We start from the raw sequence: 24,614 nt of genomic DNA, 5'->3' as shown, positions 1-24,614 counted from the left end.
CAATAGATACTTTGTAAGTGTTGAAAATGAGTAACGACATAAGTTCGTGTATTGTGGACTAACACAGATTAGAGTGGATTCTAAAAATTAATTTCTACAATATTTCACCGTAGTTCAACCGTTTATAATACCTCTGACATTTTCCCAATAGTAAATAAATCAATAGCGACTTATTCGATATTAATTAACAGGTATAATAAGTAGAACAAATCGATTCAAAACCCCAAGAGATTTTGAATGATTTTGCAAGTATTTAATTTTAGTATTAATTTTGGCGTGTTATTTATCAAGGCTTAAGGCAATAACTGTCGTTTCTCATCTTGTCATCCACAGACCATCAAACCGAATTTAATTCCGTTCCAGTCTTCGTTGTTCTTAATTGTAGAAACTCGATTAGACATTTCTTAACAGTAATTTAAGTAGTGCCCTTAACTTAATAAAAGTGAATAATTAGCTTGAAATTGTTTCACGAAAAAGGTGCACTCCTCACTTTCTGACATTTCCGTAATGAACTGTAAATTAATCTCTGTCAAGCAAACGTGGCACGAAAAACAAAATTGTGAACGTCAACACAACCAAACACGTTGCATAGGTACAGAAATTGCACCATCATAACCACCGTTGCTTGGTTTCAGTTTCGACCAATACCAACAAAGTTCATCGCACCCCGCTAATTCAAATCAAATCATACACCACGGAAAAGCTTTGCCAATTTCTCTGTACATAATTTTCACTAAAGTTGTCTAGATCGCGTGCACTGAAGGGTGCTCTTGCATTTACCAGCGCTTCGTGTCAAACCATTAGACGTCTCACTGTGGAAATGTGCGTGTTATTTTCGTGTTGTAAGTAACATCGTAAATACAAGCGAAAATGTCCTCGGGAAAGTTTTGGGAAACTATGAACCTGCTTGTGGGAAAAGAGTACAGACGGACCGGGAAAGAAGTGATGGAAGACGTCGAAGATTGGGTTGAAAAAGTGATTGTGAAAAAAGAATTGAGTGAGGAGGAATCCGAAACCGATTTGTTGTCACAGACCAGAGGGAGAAGTTCGGGGTATTTCTCTCAGAGCTGCGATGAAGACAAAGAAGTTGATGAATTTATTAAGTCGATTAATTTGCCAAAAATCGATTGCACGTATGTATTATTCTTGTCGCAAATTCAAAGCCGTAAAAAATAAATTCCATTGTTTTTTAAGATGTTTTAATAAACTGTAGTTTTCTAATTGAAAATAAAATTAGGTATATGTAATATATTAAATTGTAATTTAAATAGTAATAAGCAGTGTACTTAACAATTTTTTTTTCCAATTTATCGATACACTTTCTTGTAAAAAAAAGTTTTTTGTTCAACCTAATTTTGAAGTTTCAGAGGTAGATGGCGCAGATGATGGCGTGTGTGTGTGTGAAAACAAAAGTATTTAATATCGGTGTATTGTAATTTCGACAGAAAATCAACAACGAAATAATCAATAGTTTAGTTTTCTATGTTTTCAGCATAAATTTATTAGATTTTCTTTCCTTACAAGTCTGTACAGTACCTAAACCTGCATGGACAAATAGAACAAATATTTTTGATTGTTAAAACGTCTTCACTACGTTTGGCAGACACACAAGCAGGCTCAGCACACAAAGCTTAATTTTTACTCTTAATGACATAATGTACTACAGAGTGATTCTTATTAATATTAATCAAAGGGTGCGTTGACATCTTTTAGACCTGTGTTTTCTTACACCATACGATTTTGCTCAAGTTAGAAAAAACTGCGTGCTTTGCACCGGTGAACATTATTTTGTTATTTGTCACCAAGCATAACACATAACACATAACACAAAAAGTGTTTATGTGTCTTGTACCAACCACAATCCGCAAATCTAAAACACTTACACCTGACTTGACAGATGACAGATCAGTTACAGCGAAGTTGGAGCCCAATGGCGTATCATGTGGTAATATTTCGCGGTAACACAAATTGATTTTAGATGTCTAAAATGTGCTTTGATTACACTAGATTTGCATCATTTCAGTTCGTATTAAATGGTGCATAACAAGAACAAGTCGATCAATGTTCAATATTGCCGAAAAATAATTAATGAATACACGCACCCTAACCAATTCTACGCTTATGTGTAACACATTCAACTAGTAGCGAACTGCACTACACCCTACGTCAAAATTTGCAAAGCCGTCTGTGATTAATATTAATAATAATCACTCTGTATTTGCCACAGAAAAGTTAAGTCTATAGATAATAAAAACAAGCATAAGAAAGATGAATAAAATAACAAGGATAATCAAAAGTTGAAGAGCCTCGTACTCGATACATAAGGTACAAATGGCGTACTTGATACATAAGGTACAAATGGAAATCTTGTTGTTGAATAATGACAAGCTAGAAAATTAGAATTGAAAAAATTAAGAATAAAAATTGGAATTCTTTCAGAAAATCGGAGTAGTTTTTTATTATTTTATTAGTAATAAGTACAAACATACACTATCCGACAACACTTGTGGTCACCCCAAATTTTGAAGGGTGTCTAGTGACGTTGCGGCTATAGCGAAAGAGATGATAAAGGCAATTGTGAAAAGTAAAAATAAAAATAATTGCAGATTCCAAGACGGTTTACCTTTGATTAGCTATTAGTCTTTGGCAGTAACGTTACCTAGCAGCCTGTAATTACTATCCCTTGCTGGTTAAAGTAACAGAAACCTACCACGTGGATGCCACGATTTTACAGTAATTATACCCTTTAACTTTGTTTTTCTTAAGTCTAACTTTAGTTTTGCTTCTGTGGGTTGTCAATCTAGAATAAACTTATTTTTATTTCCTCAGTATTATAATCTGTCGTGTGAAATGTCCTGCGTAGTGTCAATTTAAACATTTTTTTGTTCATCTTTTACTCAAACTGTACAAAATACATTGGAATATTGATTTTATATGATCCTGTTTAAAAAAATTAACTTTTTTTGTTTAATACAGTTTAACTATACAAAAAAAGTTCAAATATTTTGCGATTTACTATATTATTTCCAAGACGTATATCCATATTCTGTAATAATTCTTTCTTTATTGTGTAAAAATATAGACCATCTTGCGCTTTCCCAAACTTATTCCTGCCTTATAGTACGTCACCCACCTCCACCAACCGCCAGAGTTGGTTAGAAATAGTGCAACAAAAACCGATTCTCTTGTTTCCTGTACACACTTATTTATATTGGACTTCAATATGAACAGAAAATCGAAATTTAAAAATAAAAAGGACATATTTTCCATACAATCTGATTTGATATTAGTACATCATTAATTAAAGCAATGCAGCAGGGTTTTGCAATCCTTTCAGAACCAACAGTTGCATTAACTAATTTACCACAAATGTGGCCAACAGTCGCTAAGAAAGAAGTCAGAAATTGAATTGGCTGTAAGCCATGAAAAATATGTTCGCAGAAATAAAACACTCTGTCAAGGCTAACTGTAAGTATCGTGGTAAAAATCACGGCAATCGGAATCGTTAGTCCTTTTTGAAATTGGTTAGTCCTTTTTGAAATTGTTTTAAAAAAATGATTTTATATTGTCAAAATTGCCATAATAAGCATGTATCAGGGAACCAGTGGTCTATCGCGTTTTTTCTAGTGCAGCAATTTCAGATTGGTAAATGCAAAGTGTAAATGAAAAGTGAAAATTAAAAGAGCGTTTCAATAATAATCTCAGATTTTGTTGCACCTTTTTTTACTTATTTTTTAATCTACATTTTATTTTTGCTTGTGTAGTTTAGCACCGGTTTTTATGCTGAATTGTAGAAGTCATTAAACTTTTCAATTAGTTAGAATTATCATATAATTTAAATGTTCTCGCTACTTTGCAAAACAACAAAATGCAAAGCTGTTTATGAAAAGTACTGCTAAATTAATGGTGCAACACAATCACTTTACACATTTCAAGAAGTGCAAAGTGAAAAATATAAAGTTACAAAAAGGTTAGTCCAATAGGCCCCAGTTCGAAAAAAACTAATTTCTAAAAATTAGAGTTTCGAGTTTTACGTTAATTTTGCGACATGTTTTGTGCAATTTCAGGCATTATTTTAACGTTTAAAAAAACAACTTGAAGTTTTCATTTCATTGAAGTGTCAACTGTCTTCAAACAACGTTTATTATTGGATTAATTTCATAGTTTGTCAGGAACAATCTTTCAAAAGTTTCTTAGAGCATCGAAAACAATTAAAAAACATATAGGGTCCGGCAACACTTGTGTCTACCCCTAAAATCGTCTTTAATTTTAAAGATAAAATTTTGAAAATTTGCATACGCTCATAGTTTACAAAGTTCTAAAAGCTGACGCAAAAATTTGTGATAAAAAAAAAACAAATTTTGAGGCGTTGGTCAAAATTGAATAAAATTTTGTATTACACGCGCGCCTAAAAAGAATGTTTAATTTGCAGTCATTAAAACGCGCGAGCCTTCGGCTCTTGCGTTTTAAAGTGACTGCTTGTTAAACATTGATTTTAGACGCTTGTATAATAAATAACTATTATTTTTTTTGTTTTATTTAAAAAGCTTTAAAATTGTCCAATTACATTCATTTAATCCGATTTTTAATTTTGCGGAAGCTCAAGAAATCTTTCGACCAAATGAATATGTAATTTGTCGTTGAAATCAGTGGCGTCAATAATAGGAAGAAAAGGTACTAGAATTTTCTTTAAATAACAAAGACAAAAAAAATTTTTAATAAATGTTCAACATGACTATAAATTTTGAATAATACAAACACATGTAACCACTGTAATAACGATAGCCTTATTGTGTTGCAAATAAGTTTATTTTCACAATTACAAACCAACTACGCCACTGGTATAAAATAATAACGTCAGTTGGACGTTAGTCAAAAAAAGTCCAAGATGCCTTGATTCAAAATTCGGTGGTCCTTTGCAAATTGATTTCTGATTTGTCACAAATAAAGCCTTCCAGCCCTTAAAAAGTTGAAGAAAACCTAAAAAAACATTACTTTTCACGGCTGCATCCATCACCCCTTTCGCTATGGCCATAACCTTACATAACACCCTGTAGAGCCGGTTTACACAATAATTAAATCAATTTAATAATTAATTCACACCAACTTTGTGATTGGCAACTAATGTGATTGGCGGAAAAACGATCACATACCACTTTCACATGAAGTATTTAATCGAAATTAAAGAATTAACTTAGTTTCTGTAAATCGCCCCATAAAGCACCGAATCAGAAAAATAAAATCATTTTTTTTTAAACAATTGTTAATGTCAAAATTCCTTCAAAGACCAAACTGTACCACTCTAAAACACGTTGTTTCGGAACACCCGTATATTAAAATCTCCCTAGTTCCAGTTTGAGGTTATGGCGAGTGGTCGGAAATTTTCGAATGTCAGAAAAGCTGCAGTTGAAACAAATTTTGTACAAAACGACAAGAAATCCATCTCTGGTAGATACTTGATGGTCTAGGCGGAGTGGTTGCAGCTCTATTGCCTCGTTGTTAATGTTCCTCTTTGGTATTTTTGAAACTTTCCGACAATTTATCAGTTTTTGTACTACCCAAAGACCTACAGAAACTATAATTACTAGGTACTACTCGGTTTGTTGTTGGCTGATGTTCCTCTAGTTGGTTTCATCAAGTTCTTATTTAATTTGAGTTTCCGATTCTTGAAGATCTTGCAAATTGTCGGTGGCGATTAGGAGCCTTTTGAAAACTGAAGACTTTTGTTACATCCGAGACAACTGCCAATTGTACATTTTTTCAAAGACTTGAAGCGTTGGGGGTTTTAATAAAAAAATCCTTTGGCCTAACGAAAAAACTATTCGAAGAAATTTACCAATTCAATTTCAAAAGGAAAAAAAACTTTATTTTTAATTTTACGCATAAATCACGGAATAACAGTATTTGCTTAAATTAAAACTTATCAGAATGTGTTTCTAAAAACGTAAAAAACAAAAACTAACAAAGAACTTTTTTATTTTTAATTTTGCAACAAATGCCAAAAGAATCAAATTTATTCCTTAATTTAAACCAATTTTAAATATTTGATTAACCCACACCTCTTTCAGCATCACATAGTTTAATAATTCTAACTCGTAATTCGACTGTTTTGTATTTTATCGGATGCAAATGCATTTAATATCCGAGTTTTTAATACTTACCCATTATTGAGTAAATTTTCCTTTAATCTTTAATGCACTATTTGATATTTTGAATTCACAGCCTACTATTATGTACTTACGATTAGAAAATTCGATAAATAAAAATATGAAAAAATTGATTTTAAGAGGACAAACTAATAATTTTGAAATTTTAATTGCAGATTTATCTGTTTTTAATTAAGCAAAAATGTTATTCCCTTGTCATTTTTTTGTAAAATGTAAAATAACTTTTTTTTTCTTTCTTGTGAAGTCAATCCGCGGACATACTGTATCGTGGATTGTATATAAATTAAAAATTAAAAAAACAACAAAAGCTTTGGATCAGTTATTGTTATTAATGGTCTGATTATAAAAAATCCAATACAGTAAACCACCTATCTAATTTCTATCAAATTATTGAATTATAAATTTTCTTGCGAATACGGAACCGTGTTTTTGTCCACTTATATTAACATTTAATTTTAAATTTGAAAAAAAGAAGAATTTGTAGCGCAAGCGCGTTTACGACAAAATGGTTGACGTACAACTGACAATTGACTTTTTACATTGCCAACCTAATACACATAAAATAACTAGTGACTCATTTTACCAACATGACAACACTTTGACAATTGTTTTTAAGAAAAAATGGACTTTATCTATTATACACAAAATTAGTTGATTGCATCTAGTTATGAAAGACTAAACTAAAAGATTTCTCCGTTTCACAATACATAAATCTTATATAGTTATTAATAGTTATTTACAGTCGCGTGTGGTAACTTACATTTTACAATCAAACTGATTTCGCGCTGTAAAATGTAAGTTACCACACGCGACTGTAATAGTTATTTACAGTCGCGTGTGGTAACTTACATTTTACAGCGCGAAATCAGTTTGAAGCACGCCGGCGTAGCCGGAGTGCTTTAATGATTGAGCGCTGTAAAATGGTTAACGCACAAGAGTTGTATTAAACTTTTTGGCCGAAAAATTTTAATTTAAATAATTGGGTTTTTCAAAATTCATGAGAACTGTCACATCTGACATTTGTAAATTTCATCATCTGTCAATTCTGTCAATTTTGTAGTTGGTGCACAAAAAGTACACAAGATGGCGCTGTAAAAAACGTTTTAATATTACTTTAAAAATAGAAATATTGTCTTAATTGAAATAATAATTTAGGTAGATTCCACTTTGGTGATCAATCTTCATTATGGTAAAGTGATTTTAATTTATAAACGCATGTGAAGAGCAGACGATTTGGGCAATTTTTACAGCACGGCGTGTGTAAACGTCCAGGGCGCTTGTAAATCTAGTGTTTCCGAAGATGTCAATTGAATGTTAATTTGACGTTTACAATTCATGAGGCCAAAAATAACTATTACAGCCGGAGCGCTGTAAAATGGTTAATGCACACGAGTTGTATTAAACTTTTTGGCCAAAAAATTTTAGTTTAAATAATTGGGTTTTTCAAAATTCTTGAGAACTGTCACATCTGACATTTGTAAATTTCACGACCTGCTGTATACGAGTATCTATGACCTGTGCAAAATCTCAATTCATGAGGCCAAAAAGATATTTGACGGGACATTATGGAACTTCTTTTGTGTTCAACCAAGCTGAAAATATGAGAGAAAATCTCATTTAAATATGCATATTCATTTATGAAGACAACAAACATCAATATGTCATTCTTGATAAAGAAAAGGAGGCCGAATTTTGTTCCACAATTTGTTTGACAGGTACATATTTAACAGTTTAACTGTAATACAGATTTAGTCCTGTCTCACCTTCATTTAAATATGAATACCAATTCTTGTAATATTTCATTTGTAAAATACGCGCGAAACTTTGCTTAAGAAAGCTTATCAGACAACCCCCACTGTACGCTTTTACCCTTTGAACTAAATTAATGACCGTGAAAATATTTAATTTGTTTTATTGTTACGATGCCCGCCCTTGCGGGGTCGATATCATTGTGTCTGTAGACGTCGCCGTCGTTGGTTCAGTGACTATGTGGTCTTCTTAAATGGGTGACGGTATCGTCATGATCAGGTACCAGTCGTCACGACACACGAGTATCCGGCGCCAGGAGCGACATCGGCAGCGTCCTTCCCGCCACCCTCTTTACACTGCTTCAGGGTTCTTGTCACGGATACGCGACGTTGTAAAGACACGTTCTGATTTCATTCCAGCTTGGCGAGACCGATACTTGGAATCGACTGAAGGATATCGGGGTCACGATATCATCAATTAATTTATTGATTATGCTTTTACATGTTTTGGTTGAACCAACAATGGTAATAAAAGTAAATGATGTTTGAATATTTATCTCTAATTTGTCGATTTAACATCTCCATAATCCTTTGTTATGTATTGACACAACTTTAGTGGCGCTTTTTCTTAGACTCTGAAAGTTATTCAGGTCAAGAACGTGTATATTTTTAAAATGCAAATTACTATCTATACACGATATCGACATGATGGTCTCTGAAATTGAATGACTTGATTTAGCTATAGCAGCGTTTCGTCTGTTTACGTGTTTACCGAAATGTTAATAACCCATTGGAACTGTCGCAACTCCATAAACACAGTTCTCCAAAAGGACTTCCAAATGTCAATTCTTCGATAAATCTACAGTTGACTCATAAATTTCGTGAGCTAATACTTCAATAAAAGGGAGATGAGATTTGCCACAACAAAATTTATGTGACGGTATAAAAAACGGGCTTCTACGTGTTCGCAGAAACCACTCAATTGGCTATTGCTGCCAACTAATCGGAAGATATTTTTCCTTTATGAAAAGATATTAACCGAGTTTATTACGCATTTAAATTTAAACACTTTTTAGGTAAAATTTCAGATTATCACAATAATGATGGATGCGCCGGGTCAGGCAAAGGTAGTTATTGGTAATTAGATTTACATTTACTTCTATTATACTTGATCATTTTTTTGGAATATCCTCTTCTTCTCCATCCTAACGAGCTTGTTATTCTCGTAATTATTTCCGTAGGCGTTCTTCTCATTAAATCTTCGACCCACTCGTAATGCAATTATATTGGTTTTGGCTAGTGTTGTTTTGCCGTTAAGTTTCAATCGGTTTTTCCTTTCTCTTTCTTTTTGAAATTTATTTAGTCATTCTATTTTGTTTTTCTCACAGGGGTTTTTTGTTTTCATTTCTTTTGCAGAACCTAAATATTTTGTTTATATTTTATTTCTCGATTTTCTGCCTACACTGCAGTGTTCTTTATTTGTTTATGTATTTTTTCTTATTTTTCGTAAATTTTCTTCATCGCTATGTTGTATTATACTAAAATGTTATTTTTCTGCTCAAGGAAATACGCTCTCAATTTCTATAGCCCAATCAGAAAGCACAAACAATAAATAGTTATTTAAGTGTAGAGGGCCAAACAAAATAGATTACGTCTGCAGACGAAAGTGAAGAGGTACGAACAACCTTTTATACACAACTCAAGCGATTAAAAAACCTTGAAAAAATAGTTATCCAGCCTTTGACACTTCTGACAGAAAAATTAAAACTGCGCTTATAGGTTTGATATAATTGTTATCAATTAGTGTCAATTTCGATAATGTTGTTCATAAATATTTTAAATTTAAGTCTACTGATTTTTTTTGCTAATAATGATACATTTAATTATTTTGATGCCTGTAAGGTACGAAATAAACTTGCGTCTGTACATAATTAGTTTGTGGAAAAGCCTATTATTGTGTAATTGTATGAATAGCGGATTAAATTACGTTTATAGCTTTTGGCATATTCAAGGTGTTAGCTGGTAATATAACTGTCTGGAAGATAGTTTCTACAATGAATATAATTTTCTAAAAGCACATCAATTACTTATATTTACAGTTGGAAACCAATATATTTTTTTTATATTGAGTCGGAATAATAAATATCATTAGACAATAAGGTTTTGTATTGGAGAAATAAAAGTCATTTATAAATGTATAATTGTTTTCTTGTCTGAAGTCCGTTTCTACTTCTTAAATAATTATTTTCATCAATATTTCTTGAAAACTTGTAAAGTTAGGAATTATCCAGAACTCTGAAAAGCCAACTAAATGAACTTTTTGGCTTTTTAAATTGTAAAGCACACTTTCCCGTTGTACAGATTTATTTGTGTTGTAAGTACGGGAAAGCTGAAGCAGTGCGACAAAAAGTCAGCGGTTCAGGCACATTTGTAAGGAAAGCAATTGTTTTTATTATCACGCAAAACAGTAATTTTTTTTTGGTTATGTTGGCTATATTTTATGCCGACACTTAAACGTTGAATCAAAACCTCAATGATGATCATCATCATGATCACGAAAATGTGAATTTAGGAATAATGAATCAGAAGAAAAGCAAACGTTGTAATACCTAATTTTGCAAAATTAAACAGAAAACGTCAGTAATTATTTGAATTGAAATTTTGTTAGACAAATGTCATTACCTCTTTTGTCACCAACATAAGTTGTCAAAAATCCCTAATCGAAAATAATTTCTTTCAAATGCAATTTTAATGAAAAGTAGAAAAAATAGTATATTACACTCATTTCATAAGACGACATGTAGCACTCTTTCTATTTGACCACTCCTCGCTGCGCTCGTCGTGGTCAAAACTCATTCGTGCTACAATACTCGCCTTATGAAATACGTGTAATAATGTACTATTTTGAAACTCGGTGTTTTAATATACTATTTTCACCTTAAAAATAAAAATAAAAATAATTTTATTCTTGGCGCCATCTATTCAAAAATTGCAAGTGATGTTGTCAAAGATTAGTCAAATTAACCTTTATTTTAAATTTATTTTTTAGATGGTTTATTGGCCTAAATGCATTTTACAATTCTCGCACTGTTAGGATTTTACCTCCAGCTCAGACGGCAAACGTTACTATTGAACCGTAGAATCAGTCAAGTACATACGGGGGTAATTTAATGTAATTTTATGTTTTTCATCAAGATATTTTGTGGTCAGCATAAAATCGAACAGTATGAAAAAATTGACAATTATAAATTATATTTATAATTTTTCAAATACAATAGGACCTCGATTATCCGGAAGCGGATTATCCGTGCAACGGTTTTCGTTCAATTATCTGTGCCTCGATTATTAATGCATTGCAAAAAATACAAAAATCGAAGACAAACTACATACTTCGTATTTTGGCTTCCAATGTTAGAAAACTTAAAATTTGTAATTTCACGAGTAACAGTTGGTGTAGTTTAATACGATATAAGTCAGTGTAGAGAGCAAAAACAAAATTATCAGTTAAATAAAATTTTTGTCTTTGAATAGTAGTGATTGCATGATTCACACACAAAAATGCTTAAAATAAATACAGGCTGTCCCAGAACTCGTAACCCAGAGAAAAAAGGCTTATGAAGGGAACAATTCAGAACCAAAATTTCAAAACAAAAATTTTCTAGCTCAAAAAATAATCGAGTTGAGACAAAAAAACGGTAGCCAATCCAGAAGCTGAACAGAATATGAAAATCGGTAACTATGGACACATACTATCGTCCATTAGTCAGGTGAACATTACACACTCGTTGCCTAGGAAATTTTACTTCATCTCTAGAATAAGCTTCCGGGATTGGTTATTAATTTTTTATATTTTCTCGAATACTATTAATCTTAAGCAATTTTTGTTTTGAAATTTACCATCTGCATTGCTGTCGGCACCCTCCCTTGATCTCTGAGTCATGAGTTCTGGGACAGCCTGTATATGCTTTTGCAATGAAAACCTTTATAATTAGGAAAACTGAAAACTGAAATTCTGTTTAATATGTAACTTTATTTATTTTATTTAGCAACTCTATTATCCGTGTTTTTCGATTATCCGTGCAGGCTCCGGTCTCGATTAAATACAAGGCTTTAAAATCGTTCAATTAGATTAATTTAATCCAATTTTAAATTGGCCGAAAATCGTTAATAATTCAAATCACACCTAATAAAACCCCAACAAAATGTGTTAGTTAATTAAATACCATCAAAGACTGAAGGACACATTCAACATATCATGTGTGAATGAAATAGTCAATTCCATTACCACCAAACCAACTCTGAATAATCTTTTAATTGAAGCGGTTCTGATCATTCTATTATTTCCCAAACGTGTAGGTTTCCCTATTATGCCTGTTGTCACTTCTTTATAAATGACGTTTTCCTGAAACACTACGCCATGCGTGCAGAAAACATTAATAACACGAAAATAAAGAACCTGATGACATCAACTGAAAATATTTTGACATTGTTTAATCTGAATCTTTACGACTGATTTTTTTCTAGGTGAAACCTATGTACATTTCATGACTTCAGTAAAATAATTACATTTATCTGCAAGGGTGAAAGGATGTAGGTGTTGACAAACTTAGGGTTATCTCGACAGACATTCTGCTGTTGTCTTTCAGTTCATGTCAGTTATGATGAACGTACAAGATTGTTCCGGTGCACCGCCTTTCAGTTGGGGCGAATCGTAAATCTTCAGTTCTATGAAGACGTTAAATAGACTGTGAAACTCCTACGTTCATTTTCAAATAATGAAAATCTGTGTGGTCTCAATCGATAATTTGTCAGGGGTTATGAAAATTGGTTCGAAGGAGAAACCTTCGGGGAATTTATGAACGCGGCTTATCCCTCCATGACCACGCAGAAATAAGATTTAAAAAATAATAATAAAAAAAGAAAATTTAAATGTTTTAATTAATAAATCAATGGAAAAAACTATAAAATAGATGCAAGAAAGAAATTAAACTCTTATTACGGTTAAATCATAATTTAAGAGGTGTTATTATTACCAGCTTAATGGAGATTAACGACACAACACACAAACGTACAAAATTAGTTTTCCGGGAAGCACAGCTTGGTGGCGAATTTAAACAACTTGTTTATGCACGAAATTAATGGCGAACAATATTTTACCTGAACTGCATGAAGTGATAATTAACAATTTGAAGGTTGCAAAATACAAATCCGTGTGTTATTTATCCTTCACCTAATTGGCTAGTTGGTGACAAACAGCTTTTGTAGGTTAAATTAATAATGTTCCATTTCATTTTCAAGTTTACTTATGACGCTAATTTTTGTCTTATTTTTAGCCCGGCGCATCCACCATTCCTTCTTCTTTTTATACTTGAGCATCTTAAATATTTTATAACTTGTCATAATTACTTTACAATGCAAACAATAATGTTATTGCGTGCTTGTACATCTCCAAGTTTAATCCGAATTATCTTGATTAATTTTTCTACATGAATGCTCTCGAGAGAACTTTTTATTTTTCATTTAAGTCAATAATACCTTAAATGACTTATTACAATGATTGCTCTCAATTTACAAGTTTGTGGGCGAATGTTTAACGTATACAGGATAGAACTGCGTAAAATTAGTTCCCCGAATAAGTATAACAGTTCATTGAACCCTCTAAAAATCAAATTTTCCACTGATCTGGAAAGTGATGTCGCTCGTGTAATAGGTTGTCTTGTCCACTGGTGTTTTAATTACACGCTGCACGTCCGTGTCGTTTGAATACCGCAGTCAATCGAGTCTTTTCTAGTAATTAAAAGCAAACTGTTTATTCAAAACTATGCGGTCAGTGTATTTAATTTACGTTACTGAAATTATAATTTTACACCAAAGATATTTGTGACTTGGTTACTTAATAATACGTTAATATAAAAAGCAAATATTTTGTTTAAACTTAAAACCGACTGTATTTTACTGAAAATGTTTTATACAACACACGTATTTTAATTTGTTTAGATCACAGCTGGAGAATTGTGCTTTACTTAACAAACTCGAAAAACAGGACAACCATTTATCACTTTAGTATAAACAGAAAATTCAACAAGTTATAGAATAATTTATTATTAGTGATGTGGTCTTAGCTCGAAAAATATTCTGGAACTTGTGTGTATTCTACAACTCTACCAACCTCGCTTCTAAAGCATTAAATTTCCCGAGGTTATTCGCGGCTGTTTATAACGTCGTCGCCTCCGTATTATGTGGCAATAATTAAAAGGATTTATCTAGACAAACCCCTTGAGATTATCAACATATTATTCACAACGTAATTCAGATCCTTGTCGCGCAATGTTTTTTAACTGCATTGCGTCTTCCCTTCCATCGCGGCGCGTGTGAGATGGGTGTTGTAAGGAAGTCAAGTTGTGCGGTTTAGGAAGTAGCTATCAACCGATCCTCGAGCGTAGGTAGGCGCCGCGACGCCTTCAACTAAGGCAGGTATCTAAATAAAACGATATTTATCTTCCTGCACAAACACGTTCACCGAATCGACTCATTCTTCCACTAATTCGCACAGCAGTAATTAACACATTTGCGGTATTATTATGAACACGCTTTTGAGAAATCTTAAAGGATGGAATTTCAAGACAATGACACAAAAATGGTTTTGTAGGTGTTTGCATTGTTATTAAATTAGGCAAGAAATCGTTTGTTCACTCTAAATGATCAAATTCGCGAGGTGTTTTTTTTATTTTAGACAAAAAATGTATGAAAAGAGTTGTCTGTGACAAGGCAATCGTGGAAATTTGGTAAAACGCGTGACATCCATTCCAAGAAAAAATCAATCAAGTTCGCCGAACCAAACAGTTCTTTTTATAATTTCCAATATTATGTCGGATGTGACTTTGCATCAATAGTATGATTCAAGCATTGTTTGTTCAAAGCTTCATTTGAACTCATTGATTTCTAAACATATTTACATAATATTGCAGCGGATCTTACCAATCCAATCGTGCAAAAATAATTCCAAGATATGATTATGTCAAATGTCTGGTCGATGAAGAAAATTAGATATCAGTTAATATAATGAACAAGAATTGAGAGCCGTTGATCACCACCAGCATCTTTTCTGACGTAACTCTTGTTATTAGCTTCTCGAGTAATTCCACTGGGATAAACGAAGTGTCAAACAACGTCAAACTATCTCGTTGACGCACTCAACATTAATCTGAGAAAGGATGTAAAGATTAAGTCTCGGATTTTTTGTGCTGTTTTACATGAAGGCGGTGGTAACTTTGTGAAGCTCGTCTAGCGAGATTACACAAAAACGAGGATAATATTAAATGCATTAGCGTTTAATATGAGTATAACACAAATAACAGTTTCAGCAACAAACACAAGAGAAGGGGGTAACTGAATTTTTTGGCGATTGAAATGCCAAACACATTTTTCCATTACACACATGACAAACGTAACTTTACTTTACTGCTAGTGCGTAAAAACTGCAGCAGTACGGCAAAAATGTCAAATTGCGCTGGCCGCTCAAGGACATAATTTAAAATTATTTTTGCATTTTAAAAAGCAAAATAAAAATTAATTTGTTGCTGGCGGCATCTATAATTATTACAAGTGAGGTTTTTAAAAAGCTGGCAGATGTGTCAGATCAATTTATCGGCGAAAAAGCTTTTTGCAATTATTGCGCTATACAGATTTTTTCTAAAATTGCTGTCGAGCCGTAAGATATAGTTGCTCCAATGTAAGTAACTATTGGAATTTTAATACTCGTGTGGCAGAAATTAGCTAAAAAGTGGCGATTTTGAGAGCGAACGAATAATCAAATGGACAGCTTAATTAATGATCCACAATCCACAGAGGTGTGGAAAGCCATTAAACAAATGGAGTTCAATGCGGCAAATTAAACGACAAGGTGATGTGTGATGAAATTTAACAAACGAATGAACTGTAATAAAAACGATTAGAAGAAAACCATGTATGAAGTTTTCTTTTCCATTGCACAGCCACAATTTTCTCGATGACCTAAAGTTCAGTGTTCTGGAGAAAAAATAACATTCAAGGGTTTATCAAATTTTTATTAAAGCCACATTAACTTATAGAAATTTTTATTTTTATAAAAAAAATAATAATAAATAATAACACTAGGCAGTAGTAAACAAATTTTGTACTTGAGAATGGAACGTCAGTTCTAAAGTAAAATGGCCTCCTGTTTCGAATCTAAAGTCCATCTTGCCCCATCAGGTCCAAATTCATAGATTTTTTTTTGACAAAATGTTTTTCTGAAAGCGGAGCGATAGTACTATTTTGACGCCGAAAATGAAGAGCGAAAATTGCTTTTCATGCCTAGGAGCGAGTGTTCCATTTCCCTGCCCAGGAGCGAAAGTGATACTAAATGTTTATTTTCGTTCTTGACTTTTTTGACACAACATTCGAAACCGTTTTAGCTACATCTTTTTGAACGTAACAGGGAACTTCTCACAGCTATTATTATTCGCCAGACATTGCAAATTAGAGACGCAGGTACTAAAAATACAAAAGTTACAGCAAATAGCGTTTGTGAATTATTTTTTTATAATTTGTTTTTATTTTAATAGTTGAGACTTTCAGAAAAAAAAAGTTTCGTCACTAAAATGTTATTATGTAATTGTCTAGGAGCCTTCAAAGTAAAACTTTTTATATTTGGGCAATTGCATAAAAAAATCAATGCCATTGCTTAAAAAAGTTTATCGTTGACCTCTTATTAATGTCGATATTAATGAATCAGTTTGTCTGAAAAAAAATGCGTCAATGGGTGTCATTAAGGCTCTCTTTTTCATTATGCAGCTCTTTTTGTAATTTTGACATTTTGACATATGCAACCAGAAGTACACACAGAAATAAAACAAAAACTGCGGCATTATCTTCAACTATGTTTCTATTTCTGAATATTTACAACGAAATTATTAATACTACAATTATTTAAGGTTAAAAATGGAAGAGTTATTGCGCTGTGAACATCATTCACTTGCACTTTATCGAATTGGTTTGAGGTTTGAGTTCCACTGAAGAAGTGGTGTTTTCAGTTAAAGAAGTGGTGATTTCAGTTAAAGGAGTCTGGTCCCTGAAAGAAGTGGAAGTTGAGGTGGAGGAAGTGGCTGTGTGTGTAGAAAATAACTGTTTTGAAATGTTTATTTTATTTTGGATCGAATCCTCGATGTAGCCCTCTAGTTGATTTCCACTCCCCATGTCTTTTGTATTGTGTGGTCAACGATAAAACGTTGTAATAAACTCGTTTGTTAATGGGCAATTAATGATCTCCACTATTAAACAGTGTCGATCATTAATCGCCTTCATTAACAAACTAGTTTATTAAATAACTATTAATTTCTAGACACATTTTGAGTTTTAAAGTGACTTTAGTGCTAATGCAGCGCAAAACAATACATTTTAGAAAATCTTTGATGAGAAGTTGTTAGTTTGATGAAAACCTTTAAAAGGAATTAATTAAATTTTCTTGAAAAACACAATGAGTAACTATTAAATACAAATACTCGCTAATCTGTTGGAAAGTTAGCACAAAATGGAGCGGTGGGTGTCACTGATAATTTATTTATTGTATCTAATACTGGAACTTTTTTCGTGACAATCTGGTTGGCAATAACCGATAAAATAAATTTTACAAACATTTTATAATATAGGGCGAAAAAATTATTAAGATTTATACAAAAATGTCTCAAATTTATTTAAATTATAAAAATGACGACCGACACTTCGAAAAAAATTGGCTAGTGAAATCATTTAGAAACGCAAGATTTATCAAAAAACTAGATTTTTCAGCGATCGTTTGTTTTTAGATACTATTATGCATGATTTGTCGGCTGAAATCATGCATTAAAGTGGACTATTAATGAATAATTTAATGTGTTTATTATAAGCAACCAATTACACAGGCAATTTAATACATTCTGAGGATACGGTTTTAAAAGCCCGGAATGTGTTTGTTTACTAATATCAAATCAAAACAACGATTTTTAGACTTCACATTGAGACTCCTAGTTGATAGACATCGTTTGGAATTACACTTAAATTGGTCAACTGCGGACACATCGGGCACATCCATCATACACATAACCTCACTATGGTTTTGTATTTTTGGTTGCATAACCACCTTTGTACCAATTTCCTTTTTTTGATGAATTTTTCAATATTCGATCACCGAAAAAGTTTTGTAACTAACCCAATGGTTAATGGGCGATTAATAATCTCGCTTATTATTAATCAATTATTAATCGCTTTTATTAACCAACTTGTTTGTTAAATAACTATTTTGAGCACTTACAAATTAAAATTTTTGGAAAATTTTCGAAAATTATCGAAACGTATTTTTTTTCTAAAAATCTCTCCATATTCTTTGTTGTGTAACTTCTGCTTTATGGCAAGAGGTAATAACTTGTTTTACACCGCATTAGAAAGCAGAAATCTTAACCTTTATAATGACCTATTATTCAATAAAAAAATCAATATTCCAATTTAGGACTTTTATGCAAAAACCGTTTGTTTTTTAAATTTTTTAAATATTTTTCTCAAATATCTTGGCAACAACTAACTTCCTCGGCGACTTCTATAATTCGTCGGGAAGCTTATTTAATTACCTTTCCAATAGTAGATGTTATTAAATTTCTTGATTTTACAACAAATTTATTATTAATCATTATTAAACAAAACTTATTTTACAATGACATTTTACTGATCCAGTTCAATTTTTGTCCAAAATTTGCTGACTAATGTAATTGTAGCCATTTTAAACAACGATGTCTACCCAAGACAACTTTTCTTTCGCATGCCCAAAAACAATAAAAAACTACTTCAATTATTGCGATAATGCTCGCACGCTTAACTGAGTTTTTCACCGCAACATGTGAGATTACTTTTCTTGGAACTAAAGAGTCTACCAGACCCATTATCCCTCAACCTAAAAAGCCTTCAAGAGTTTGTTAAATCAGGAAGTTTACTAATCCAGGAGAAAAATGAATCGTGAGCACTAAGCATCGAATTTCGGTTAGTTCATCTTACAAATTGATTGAACGATCCGTACTACCTACACAAATAAAAATTACGAAACATTATAATTAAGATTTACTTTTTTTCAGATTCAGCCACCCGCATGTCACATCCCGCTTGGAGAAGCTAATGGGTTCCAATTTGGTCTGTTTGACCGATCGAGATTATATGCAAAAACTTCAAGAACGCATTCTCGAAGACTATGCGGAGTCGATGGACAAAAGGATCAAAGTTCGAGAAGTAAGATGTGGTTGTTATTTATGGAATACTTAAATCCCACGAATACCATTGTGGTTTATAAAAAACAAAACATCAGGGTGATATTCGACCCACTTTTTACTTATTTGCTAAAGTAAAATTCACTCGCGTGAATATTATTTACGTATCAAAAAGTTCTGAAATGTATTTAAGTTAAGACACGCAATGTTTTTCAGGAAAATCTGATGTGCCCAATTATCCACCCGTCAGAATTTTCCCATTACTGCCAAAACATCTAAAGTGTGAAACTTGTTGATTTTAAATTTATTCAGCACAGAGAGCTTAATCTTTTTCGATGCACTGCTTGATTAACGATCCAATCTAATATTGTTTTAACTTGAAGGAAGTTAAAAACTCTAAGGAAATTAATTCACGAGCGAGCACGCTGAGGTGTTTGAACTGAATTTTTCATTTTGCATACTCAAGTCAATCAACTTGCAAATCAGCCGTTTAAAAATACCCCCAAGTTCCTTTATTCTTTATAAACGACAAACTAAACTTTGCAAAGAAGTGTTTTTTTAGTATGATTAATGTGGTATTTGAGTAATTCTTTTCCTCTGTTTTTCCATGCTGAAACGTTTAACGAATTTTCAGAATGAGGAAATGGAGAGAGTGAAGAATTTGGTTCTCAGCGGGAGAATTCCTCTGAATGAAGCTCCGGAAAGCATGGCTGATCATCCGATTATGATGATAGAGAAACACTGCAAAAAACTAATTGCGCAACGTCGAGCGAAGGTAAAATTTTTCAATCAAAACAACATTACAATTAAAATTTCAGATAAAAATACCTAAAATACACATTCCGACGCATTTGTATTCAGACGATACACCGGATCCACCTTCTGGACTGTCCATCGAAAATGGACATGTCTTCAGAAAGTCAGAGGACACATTATGTAATCCTGTTAGTCGCTTCATGCCTAACGAAGCGTATCCGTTCTATGCTGATGAGGAAGATGAGCAGGAAGAAGATGAGCATGAAAAAGATGAGCAAGAAAAAGAAGAGCATGAAAAGGACGAGCATGAAAAAGACGAGCATGAAAAAGATGAGCATGAAAAAGAGCACATAGATGAGGAAGTAAATGAAGTACAACAAAAGACATCCGAGACGCAAGAAGAAGGGGAAGAAGTAGTGGAAGACTTCATGCTATCGCGTGCCGACTATGACAAGTTGAAATATGAAAGTCCTCTCATTAAACAACTCCGAATGTGTCAGGTAAGCAGGTTGCTATTTTCTTTAATTTAGTTTTGCCTTGAAAACGAACGTTCTATAAGTACGAAAACAATGTTTTTATGTATTTTCGGTGCACACTCTGTATATTTCTTCATTCAATGTTACCTGTAATTACACCTGAATATAAATAACCACGTGATATGTGGATCCTATAAACACATAATAATATAAAGGAGATGAACGTCCTGAGAACACAAAAACGCCCACGACATAAAATCTATTTGTGGCAGAGATTGACGGGAAGAAAGTGTCATCGGACCTTAGAGCTGATTGTATCACCACGCGCGGTTCATTTTGCTCGTAGTAAAGTCCCTGCAGCAAATAAATCTAAATCTTTTTATATTAGTTTTACAATAAAGGAACAAACATTAAAACACACTTCGTCCTAAAGAAGTTAAATCTAGATGGAGTAATTTTTAGTTGAACTTTTATATGAGTCACTTAAATGCAAAACCGACTTCTGATAATTTTTTGAGTAATAAAAAAGCTACTAGCGCTTTTACCTTTAAATGTTGGAAGATAAAATGTCAGTGTGTTGCAAAAAGCTTATAAATTACGAAGGTGAATTTAATGATGAATAAATGGAGGCAATCAGCAACTGGTATCTGATCTTTTTGTCACAAGAAGCCCAAAATTGGTAGTGTTTTTTTGACGATTATATTATGTTATACAATTTTGTTTAAACTATTGAATTTTTGTTGTGTGCCAGGTGTCTGAAGAATTTGCGATTCCGTGACAAAATTTGATTGCCTAAAAAAACTTATTTCTAGCACGCAAACCTTTTTCAGAGAGGGTCAATGATGTTGATGAGCCTAAAGAGAAAGAGTTTGTCAGTACATGAAATGGTACAAAAAATGAAAAAAAATGAAAAAACTGTCATGAAAGTGTCAACCTGACTTAAAAGCCAGCGAACCAAATTGAGCAAACTGAGGATGTTAAGAAATCCTCCCGGTGAATAAAAAATCTTCATATATTTTTTACCACAACCACACAACTTTATCCGAATAGAAATTGAAAAATTGGTTCCCTTTAACTCTTTTAAGACCTTTTATCATTACTGCTAAGTTTTGCCAGTTTAAAATTGACTTGTGTCTAACAACAAGAGCAAAGTAAAAATTTATTGCAGGGTTTTTTGAAAAAACTAAAGCGTAAAAAAATGGTATATTTACCAAAAATTTAACAGTATTTGTTATGTTATAACCAAAACAATTTCCTAACACTGGATACAGGGTGATTCACATAACTTTAAGACCTTGACGAACTTTAAATGCTACCCAATATACAATTTTTACGTGCAACGTAAAATTTTTATTAAATTTATCTATTCTGGAATTTCGAAAACCCTGAAATTAATTCCAAAATCAAAATAGTTTTTTATCCGTCTCTACTTTATAACTAAAATTTCGATAATTTTAACTGAAATTATAAATTGAAACTGAATTTGATGATACCCAAACTACACCAAAAATTCCTGTTTTAAAATTTTTAAAGCAAATTGCGGATAAAGTTCGTCCGTCCGGGTCGTAAAGTTATGTAAATTACACTGCAATTTAGATAAAGTGTAAATAAAAAGTTGTATCCAACGATTGTACATTTACGAACACTAATTTTGCCAGCAATACAAATTCTATAATTATCGTAATTAATTCGTTCTAGACATATTTCCAAAAGGTACTCCATCGTAATTTATTGGATTACTGAATAATCCTGAGTATATGAACGATAATTCAGATGCCGGAGGATTTGATACGATAATCTGCCCAATTCTTCTCTCCCATAAAGTTAAAGCAATGTTGAGTATGAATTTATTAAACCGTTACTTACTGCCCTAGAGCCGTAAAAAAATTGTAAATTTGATAGTCCCGTTAATTTAATGAAAATGATCTATTGTACAAAATAGTTATTTACGCATAGGGGGCTGAAGGAGATAAATTACGACCGCAGTCGAAAGTGTTAGCCCGACCAAAAGGCCCAATTTCAAACTTCGATAGCAAAAGAAAACATTTTTAAAACTTTTCATTTAATGATTTACCTTTTCATTTAAATCTGGTAATTGCATTAACACCGTAAAAATAATTGATTCTTGACTTATCTATTACACTGGTCGACAGTGATTTTGTTGACCTTGATGTAAGAGTGGTTTCGAATACTTCTATGCCAACAATTCACGAAACTATGTATGGTTTTGGAAAATTGGCTCTGATTTTTTTTCAATCTTAATTTTCATATTTTATTAAAAATCTGTAAAATTGAGAAAGAAATAGCAAGTATATTCTCAAATATCATTTTTTTGGAAATTATTACAAATTGTTTCGTTTGAATGGTTAATTAATGTACATAGAAGTTGAAAAAAAAAAAAATTATAAAACTTATGTTAAACTTTAATAAAACGCATTTTATAAGCGCGTCTTTTATATTTTTTATGCCCTTATTTACTGAAAATCTTGAAGCATTCCAACTTTTGTTAGTCACGTGGCGTGCACAAAAGCGAATTTTAACATGATAATAAACACTTTATTATAATTCGTGTTCTGAAGAGCCGACTCAAAGTCTAAATTATTAAAAATATAAAATACGCCAAAATCCTAAAAACCAGAGCCAATTCAGTACTTTCGAGAATATATGGTCTTGAAAACATAGAAATCCGCAGAGATATTCAGGGCAACATTTTTTTTTTCTTGAGCTGTGTTATCTTTATATTTATCTATTATAATTATCTATTATACTTACAAATAGTAGTTTTTATACAAAAAAAGGCATTAAAAAAAACTTAATCGTAATTTTGGCTTATTGGCTAAAATTTTTAAAGTAATTGAATTATACAAAAAAAACATTTTTTTTTAAATTTTGGTAACAAAAATAGGTACAAAAAAATAGAAATGCAATTTGTCCGTGCTCGTTTTGTTGACTTTAGTTTATTGCACGGGAAATACCTGATTACAAAATTTCAACTGGGCATTAATGATTCAAATTTTTCTCTGCATGTGAATTGCGAACATAATCTTGCTTTTTCACAATCTCCAAGCCGCTTAACATCCAGACTTTAGTTCTAGACAATCGGTTTTAAAGTTGAAATAATGTTGCGATTTGTATGTCACCCTCATTTGCAGTATTTGTGAAATATCAAAGTTCTGACGTATAAACAAAAGTTTTAAAAGACACGGTTGGCGCCATTTCAAAGCTTATTGTGCATGTAAGACAGTCCAGACTACCTTTGCCGACCTAATTTGACCTGTTGTAATATTTTTGTAGCTTTCTTATTGCAGGAAAAAGCGCACGTGTTTCAAATTTTATTTTAAAAGTCGCTGTTTACTTCTATAAAGGATATAGAATCAGTCACTATTTTAAATCAAAACTCTGCATGACTGTTCGAGTTATTTATTTGTCTAACAAAAAATTGTTTTGACGTCCCAAACTTTGTACTCTCGAAATAGAGAAATTACAGGCTGAACAAGGTCTCTCCTATTGTATTTGGATTTCAAACTATGTTCCATTTGGCGAGTTTGTGATAATAGGATAGCATCATATTGACGCGCGATGGTCTCTTTAGATTTTGTATAGACCGCTGGAGAATTATAGGCACAATTTTAAGCTTCAAATTGACTAAATTTTATTTTATTTTCAGACCGTCGAGGAATTGTACGCTCTCGCTGATGAAATAATCGGCCTATTGAAGACTCTCGATACGGACAACCTTCCGGCTCGAACAACAAGTGAAGACACACTATATGCAGCTGCTGGAACGGTTGAAGTTCCAATGCCAGTAGCTCCCACTGGAATTTAATTTTTTACCTTTAATTGCTAAGTGCAAAACGTAATGACTAGGATAAATTAACGTAAAATCTGCATTTTATAAAAGGTCAGTAAATGTCTTTAGTACTTACTTTGTATTTTTATTTGACCTAATTCAAACACTTCTCACAGGATCCTTTTGACAAATCAAATTAGCATCCCTTTTCTACTGTCGGGTAGTGGTTATCAAAGCCATACTATTGTTGTAGATCGTGGTTTCATAATTAAGTTATAATACGTCATTGTAAGAAAATATAGCCGCTTCCAAGAATCAAAAATTAAATTACAGGACAATGCTAAAATTACGCTTTGGATGATAAAAGTAGAGCTTTTTTTACCACCCTGCGTAATATTCTCATTTGAATATTCCCATCGCACGAACCT

General features: G+C 32.4%; 1 protein-coding gene across 1 annotated transcript; it reads left to right on the top strand.

Moving 5' to 3' along the window:
- The first annotated feature begins 690 nt into the window (after positions 1-690).
- LOC148173876 (uncharacterized) lies at positions 691-24,285 on the top strand. Its single transcript, XM_088036728.1, has 5 exons — positions 691-1,133; positions 19,036-19,186; positions 19,799-19,939; positions 19,983-20,420; positions 24,064-24,285. Exons 1-5 carry the CDS (start codon positions 871-873, stop codon positions 24,220-24,222), a joined length of 1,152 nt encoding a protein of 383 aa, XP_087892854.1. The 5' UTR covers positions 691-870; the 3' UTR covers positions 24,223-24,285.
- Positions 24,286-24,614: the final 329 nt, after the last annotated feature.

This window comes from Gnatocerus cornutus, chromosome 5, assembly GCF_029298725.1.
Source record: "Gnatocerus cornutus isolate USDA-ARS CGAHR chromosome 5, icGnaCorn1.1, whole genome shotgun sequence".
NCBI lineage: Eukaryota > Metazoa > Arthropoda > Insecta > Coleoptera > Tenebrionidae > Gnatocerus > Gnatocerus cornutus.
Note: the sequence above shows the minus strand (reverse complement) of the source record. Positions and strands in the feature narration are given on the sequence as shown.

Coding starts and splice junctions, on each gene's coding strand:
- LOC148173876 (XM_088036728.1), top strand. CDS start 871: ATGTCCTCGGGAAAGTTTTGGGAAACTATGAACCTGCTTGTGGGAAAA. Junction 19,187..19,798: donor AAAGGATCAAAGTTCGAGAA/GTAAGATGTGGT, acceptor ACGAATTTTCAG/AATGAGGAAATGGAGAGAGT. Junction 19,940..19,982: donor TTGCGCAACGTCGAGCGAAG/GTAAAATTTTTC, acceptor TTAAAATTTCAG/ATAAAAATACCTAAAATACA.